The sequence below is a fragment of the Octopus bimaculoides genome, chromosome 22 (assembly GCF_001194135.2).
Source record: "Octopus bimaculoides isolate UCB-OBI-ISO-001 chromosome 22, ASM119413v2, whole genome shotgun sequence".
Lineage (NCBI taxonomy): Eukaryota > Metazoa > Mollusca > Cephalopoda > Octopoda > Octopodidae > Octopus > Octopus bimaculoides.
The window spans coordinates 4,232,139-4,239,448 of NC_069002.1; the positions used below are offsets into that span (position 1 = coordinate 4,232,139).

At 39.8% G+C, this 7,310-nt stretch overlaps 1 protein-coding gene across 2 annotated transcripts in view; it reads left to right on the top strand.

Annotated features, from left to right (window-relative positions):
* Positions 1–7,310, top strand: part of LOC106879216 (band 7 protein AGAP004871) — a 61,539-nt gene that overhangs the window by 16,980 nt on the left and 37,249 nt on the right. The window contains exon 1 of one of the 2 annotated variants that reach the window (XM_014928692.2): positions 5,063–5,360. The exons of the other annotated variant lie outside the window; for it this stretch is intronic. Within the exon in view, the coding sequence (XP_014784178.1) occupies positions 5,315–5,360 (46 nt within the window). The 5' untranslated portion in view covers positions 5,063–5,314. Of the gene's footprint in view, positions 1–5,062; positions 5,361–7,310 lie in introns of those variants that run through there. 2 annotated transcript variants of the gene reach the window in all.

Below are 7,310 nucleotides of genomic sequence, written 5' to 3' on the forward strand. Positions count from 1 at the left end.
CCACGGCTGTTGTACAAGACACTTGCCTCTGGTGCCTGCGTAGTTGGACTGAACCAAAAACCGCGTAGGTAGGGCAGGGTAGGTAGATAGGAATGGTTTGTTGACAAGAAAGCAGAAACACACAGTTCAGAGATAGGAAATAAATCACTGGGAAATGTCAAATTGTTTTATTAATAAAACAATGTCGTAAGTGACTTATCAAACATCGTTTATTATACCAACACAGTAATTTATCTAACAGCATTTATATGTATGTAAGACAAATCTCAGTATGTAGCTTTCCTCACCTCTCTCTCTCTCTCTCTCTCTCTCTCTGTTGGCAAAAGAAAAACCAACACAGGAAAAAAACAAAAGTCAAAAGGGCGTACATAGTGAATGTATTAGGTTGACGCTCAGGGAGAGAGAAAGAGAGAGAGAGAATTTATGATTGGAAAAGGATGGGGGTGTAACGTTTCGAGCATGACTCTTCATCAGAAAGAGGGAAATGCCAAGAGAGAGAGGGAAAAGAATAGTCCGTGAAAAGCACTATGTGTGTGTGTAAATGTCAAATGATGAAAATGAGTGCTCAACACCACATTGGTGGATAGAATTTATCTGTGAATTCAGGCTACCATTAGTTTCATGTTAATGGAACTGTCTCTTCGAGAAATTAACGTGCAAGTGACTGAGTACTTCCCAGACACGGGTACCATTAATGTAGTTCTGAGCGTGATTCAGCGTGACAGAGGGAGGGACTACGCTGGCACTTTCAACTACAGGTACAATTCATTTTCGCCAGCGGAGTGAACTGGAACGTGCAATAAAGTGTTTTGTTTACGAACACAACGCGCCACCGGTGATCAAACTCACGTGAGCCTAAGCCACGCATCTCCACAAAATTGTGTGTACACACACACACACACACACACACTAAGGGAGTGTTTGATCTTTTGTTTTGATAATGTGACAGTTAAAGTTCGGTAGTTAGGTGTTTTTAGTCAGGCATGCCTGCTAACTACGCCTAAACTGAAGATGACGCACCTAAATAGATATACCTGATTACAAGCTTCTTCATGCATGAAAAAATTCTGAACAATAACCCAATCCCAAATTTAATCGATGAAATTTTCTGTAACACACCTCTCCGCCACAACATGCCATACAACCTAATCACCATTTAACAGAGCTCGGCGTAGGCTAGAAAATTTTGTCATAACCGAAGCTCGGTCAGGATGAACTCAAATGAACCACAGTCACATAATAACTTATCTGACCGGAACGTCATTCTTGATATTGTTTTTGTTAAACAATAATAAATCAGCGCTTTACTAAAAGTGATGAATAATCGTTGAGTTTAACGTAAAATTGCCTTGATTTCATGTGATCGTGGTGATAAGCGAATGTCATTTTCATGTGAGTGTTCCAAACTTCCATGAAAAATATGGAAGTTTCCTAATTTCCATGAAAACGGGGTTTACAGGACGTCCTCATCGAGCTCCACAGATCTTCCAGGACGAAGCTCGTCTTCTAGGTTGTAGTTTCCGGATCGAAATTTCTGGAGCCACCGTTGACACTGGCTTACGTTTATTGTCCGATCCCCATATATTGCATTAATATTCCTCGAATTTTCTGTTTCGTTGTTGCCTTTATTGAAGTCATAACACAAAATATGCTGAATATGCTCCTTTGTCACTTTAATTATAGCTTTGAAAAGATAACTGTTAAAATCGAACTGCACTCTTCAAAACTTGCACTAAGAATAAGTTAAAATTACTACCTGCTTTTATAGTAAGATGATGCAGGTCGTTTATCCCGTCCTCCTCCGACTTTTAGTTCATGTAATCGAAGAAAACCTCATTTATTGGATGACCCAATATATATTGATTCTGGTTTTTATTCTAACCATCTGTTTCGCCGAACCGATAAGCTATGGGGACGTAAACACACCGCACGCACACACACACACACACACACGCACACACGATGCGTTTCACACATATTCGACGGGTTTCTTTCAGTTTACGTCTCTCAAATCCATTCTCAAGGATTTGGTCGGCCCGAGGCTATAGCAGGAGATAGTTGCTCAAGGTACCACGCAGTGGGACTGAACCCGGAACCATGTAGCTAGGAAACAAACTTCGTACCACACAACCACCTTCGTTTAATTATTCACATGTAATTGTTGTCTACAGTTACACGTTCGTATGTAACTGTGCTGGCTCACTTGGGACGACATGCAAACCATCGAATTGCTTTCAAAATGGTGTTCGTTGTCGGGCGTACTTCAGCTGCTCTTTTTGAAATACTCAATATATCACAAACTACTTCTGTACAGATCAGTGTCTGTCCATGTGGCTTAATGAGGGAGTTTTGTTAATAAAGATAAAAGGGTTTCTCCAGTCTTCTATGGAATTATAGGATGTCACTTCCGGCCAATCTACTGTCATTCACTTGAACTCTTTAACGTTTAAAACTGACCAAATTCGGCCCAAATATTCTACCTGTTTTACGTTAATAAACTGGCAAAGGTTAATTCGAAACAATGTAAATAAATAAGCATCATGTTTGGCAGAGTAATGCGAAAGGGTTAAGCGCCCATCGTCTGCCAGACAGTGACAGAGCGCGATCAACCATTGCGGTTATCTCCCTCTTTCCCTCTCGTTTTATTTCTTACTGATTAATTAAAAATGACTCTACTTGCTTCGTGTGTGGTCGTGTGGATGGATTTAGGTGTGCTTGTTCGCGTTCTGTTACGTTTGATTGATTTGGCTTGTGTTTGTTTTCGTCTATTGTTGTGAGTGTATGTGTGTGTGTGGCGCAGGAGTGGCTGTGTGGTAAGTAGTTTGCTTACCAACCACATGGTTCCAGGTTCAGTCCCTCTGCGTGGCACCTCGGGCAAGTGTCTTCTACTATAGCCTCAGGCCGACCAAAGCCTTGTGATGGATTTGGTAGACGAAACTGAAAGAAGCCTCCCCGAAATTGCTGGCCTTGTGCCAAAATTTCGAATCAGTACTGAAAATATATTAATGAGGTTATGTGTGTTTGTTCGAGTGCGGTTTGTGTGACACATGCGTGGGTTTGTTTGCGCGCGCTGTGATATAAGTATGTGTGTGTGTTTGTGAACTGTACATTAAGTTCATGTTTGTATATATATAGAGAGATATACGTAGGAGTTTTTGGTTATGAAGGAATATGTGAATTTATATCCCGTGACATTGCTTCCATAATGTAGTTTCTGATGCACGCCTCTGTCTGTGTGTATCAGTCACTCTCTTTCTCTCTCACCACAAGATTTATTTTTTAAAAATTTTATCTTTCAACAGTGTCAACTGAACATAATCACACACTTCCTGCAGTGTTTGAACTTTCAACTTCAGATTATTCATATGTATGAAATACAGTAATCTATATCGTATTGCATAAGTTTGTCATTATTCAGTTTAATTCGAGATTTCTTGCCAATAAAGAGCCGCTTTCTAACCTAGATCCAAGGCTTTGTCACTGGAATTTCAACATTAACAGTGTATGTATGTACGTGTGTGTGTATGCATGTATTCTCATGCATCTAGTTGCAAATCTAGGCATGCAAGTCCTGTAGTCTTCGAATCAGCTTTCTCCTTTCTGGTTTAGAGAAGCCTAGTTTCTGAAGATTGGTATTTAGACAGCGTGCTATGTATCCCAGTGCCCCAATAATTACAGGTATAAACCCGAATTCATAATCTGAAGAGATGTATGTAAAAGGGTAAAGAACCCATGTGCTTTCACTTGTCGTTTTCTCACATCAAATCAAAAGATAGCCATATATATATATATATATATATATATATATATATACGACGGGTTTCTTTCAGTTTCCGTCTACCAAATCCACTCGCAAGGCTTTGGTCGGCCCGAAGCTTTATGTGGAAGACACTTGCCCAAGTTGCCACGCAGCGAGACTGAACCCGGAACCATATGGTTGGTAGGCAAGCTACTTACCGCACAGCCACTTTCTTCAACCCCCTTTAATTCTCGATATCATTTCTATTCTATGTAAGTCGGACCTTTTTGTATGTAAGCATATGCATTTTTTTTTGTATCTTATTTCATACACTTTGTACATTGACCTGCCTAAACTTGCTTATCTTTACATTTACTTATATGTATATATATGTATATATATATGTGTGTGTGTGTGTCTGTGCGCGTGCACGCCAGTGTTTGTCCCCTCTCCCACAAAGGTAAAACGAGGGAACATCTATGCACTTGATCAAGGTACAAGTCGGGATCCTACCGTCTTCTTTTAACGACAGGACATGTTTCATTGACAAGCGGTGTTGGTGTGTCCAATCCACGTAACTTAGCGGTAGGCAAAACAAAAAAAAAGACCCGATAGAATAAGTACCAGGCTAGCAAAAAAAAAAAATACTGGGGTAGATTCATTCGACTAAAAATCTTTCATGGCGGTGCCCCAGCATGACCGCAGTCTGATGAGAGAGAGAGAATGATTTCTTATGTCCATATTGCCTCGCTTGTCATTGCTGTTTAGCCCTGGGCTAATACACGAGTTGGCTAGACCTGTTGGCAAAAGGCATTCAAAACTGTGACCATCATGTCGGTTGAGGTGTGCGTATATGTGATTTCATTTATGAAACGGGTCTTGTTGTTAAAAGAAGACGGTAGGCTCCCGACTTGATCAAGCGGGTAGATGTCCCCTCGTTTTACCTTTGTATACGTGTGTATGTCTCTCTGATCCACCTTTTTCATATCTTCTCCACCCGCTACTCAATAAATGCATAGCCTCCTCCGCTTACCCCACTTCCGTATATATATATATGTGTGTGTGTGTGTGTGTGTGTGTGTCTCATCGAACGTGTTTCTCTGTGTTTGTGTATGTATATGCACATACACACACACTATCTGATTCTCAAACACTTTCTCTCTCTCTCTCTCACTCATTTACTCACTTTGTGAATGTAGATATTTAACTCCTCCCTCTGTTTTCTCACCCAACTTCACTCTCACTCGCTCTCCTCTTCCCATTTCCCCAAACATGCCTCCCTTGCCTTTCTGTGTGCGCGTGTGAGCGATAACACAACCCTAATACATAATATATACGTGATAAATATGCAGACTTTGTATAACAAAGTGTGTCAAACAGAGTAGCTGTGTGTGTGTGTATATATATATATATATGTGTGTGTGTGTGAAGACTAAATGTACAGAAAGTTTTGAGACCAGCAGAGACGTGTAAGAGAAGACTAACGATTTACACACGCATCTACATATCTAAATAACAACGGCAACTCAAACCGGAATTTCAGAGTTCGGTCAGGAGGTTTCTCTTGTGTCAACGATGTCGAATGAAGGGTTGAAAATGAATTCAGTCATTGAGAGCGAAGGTAAAAAAAAAATGCTTACTTTATAACACACACACACATGCATACACATGTAGGTATGTTGTCCTGTTTTCATTGCTTTTTGGTCCCTGTTTGGGATAGATTTCATCATGGACCCTGTGACGAAAGCTATTCCATTCCTTTTTTTTTTTCATTTTATTTTATTTTCTCCAAGACATTGTAATAAACCATAGACCGGGCCTTTCTCTATGTATTTGTGTGTATGTGTGTGTGTGTGTGTGTGCTATGTTTATATGTTATTGCTTAGGCTTAGGACAGTCCTGGTCCAGCGAACGTCTCTTACCAAAGACAATCGAGCTAAGACCATCCTGTCTTATTTGCGCGAATTCTGCGTTGCTGTGTGCATTAAGCGTCGATAGCCGAACGATTTTTTCAAAATCGAAAATAAGTTGGTTGAGTTCTTTGCGACTGCGCAAAAGTAAACAAGTTACAAAGAAACAAAGTCCCAGCCGAGGTGAGAGGGGAACATGAAACACGAAACAAATTACGCGACGTAATGTCTTTAGGGTTACGGTCGCAGTGGGCAATTGTTAGGGAGTCTAGCGGGTTTAGGGGCCTCATTTCTGATCTATGTATGCTGTGCTTGTTGCTATCATGAAATAACCATCATAGTGCCCAGGGCATTGATTTGCCCCAGGGCATTGATTTGCCCCAGGGCATTGATTTGCCCCAGGGGCCTATAATACTGCTAGGGCGGCCCTGATTGCGCCGAGAAGACGAGAGGGTCCTTTTGCCGAACTGTTAAGTTATAGGGATGTAAACGTAAACACCATCACTGGTTGTCAAGCGGTGGTGGAACACACACACACACACACACACACACACACACACACACACACACACACACACACACACACACACACATACATGCATCACGGGCTTTCAATTTCCGTTTACCAAATCCACTCACAAGGCTTTGGGTCCGCCCGAGGCTATAGTAGAAGACGCTTGCCGCACAGACTGAACGCAGAACCGTGTGGTTGGGAAGCAAGCTTCTTACTACACACACGCACATCGCATACATATTTGTCCGATGTTAAAACTTTCAATGTTATGCAATCGTAGCTAAGCCTCTGTTTGAAACAAAATTTTAGAATATTATTAAATGTCATTACAATAATTCTCACTCTAAAACTAACCACAAACTGTTTTTCTTTTTTTTAATTTAATAATCCATCTACAAAAGATTCAACCAGCTTATTTTCCATTTTGAAAATTTAGTTTCCTTCTCTTAAACTAATGTCTTTTTATACTAATGTCTTACTTTTTATTATCTTTTTTTTTTATGTAAGGGAGATTTGACAGCTATTTCTAGCGACCACGTATTCTTGCTTGACGTGTGTGTATGTGTGTGTGTTTAAAAACTTAGGCAGCGTTTCGATGGAGTTGTATACATACATATTCTCCCGGAGAATATCCAACGGCACGGATAGGTAGCCAAATCGGGGTTTCCGATAATATTTGAGTAACTTTTTAAATATTACAAGTATCACAAAACACTCTGAAAGTGCAAAGCTATTTTCATTGACATGTACGTGTAAGACAAGTAACTCTGTTTTACACACACACGCACTATCTACTTACAACTTAATATTATCATTTGTTTTTCTATAATTATGTATATATCCTTATGGTAACAGGACCCCTAGTAAATGATCACGATCGGCACCCTTTCTACATGATGCTTGAAAAACTACACGAACTCTAAATATATAATTGGGTTGTCAGATAATTTCGTTTTATTTATTTTTTTTCCTTCTCATAGCACACCTACGTCAAACGTTTGAAGAATTGAGTTAAATTGACAAAAAAAAAAACTCGAAGAAAAGTTATATGGAAAGATTAGAACTGCAACAACAACAACAACAACAAAAAAACATACACAAAACTTTGCTATGTTATTTGAATTAACATAAAAAAAGAAAAATACTT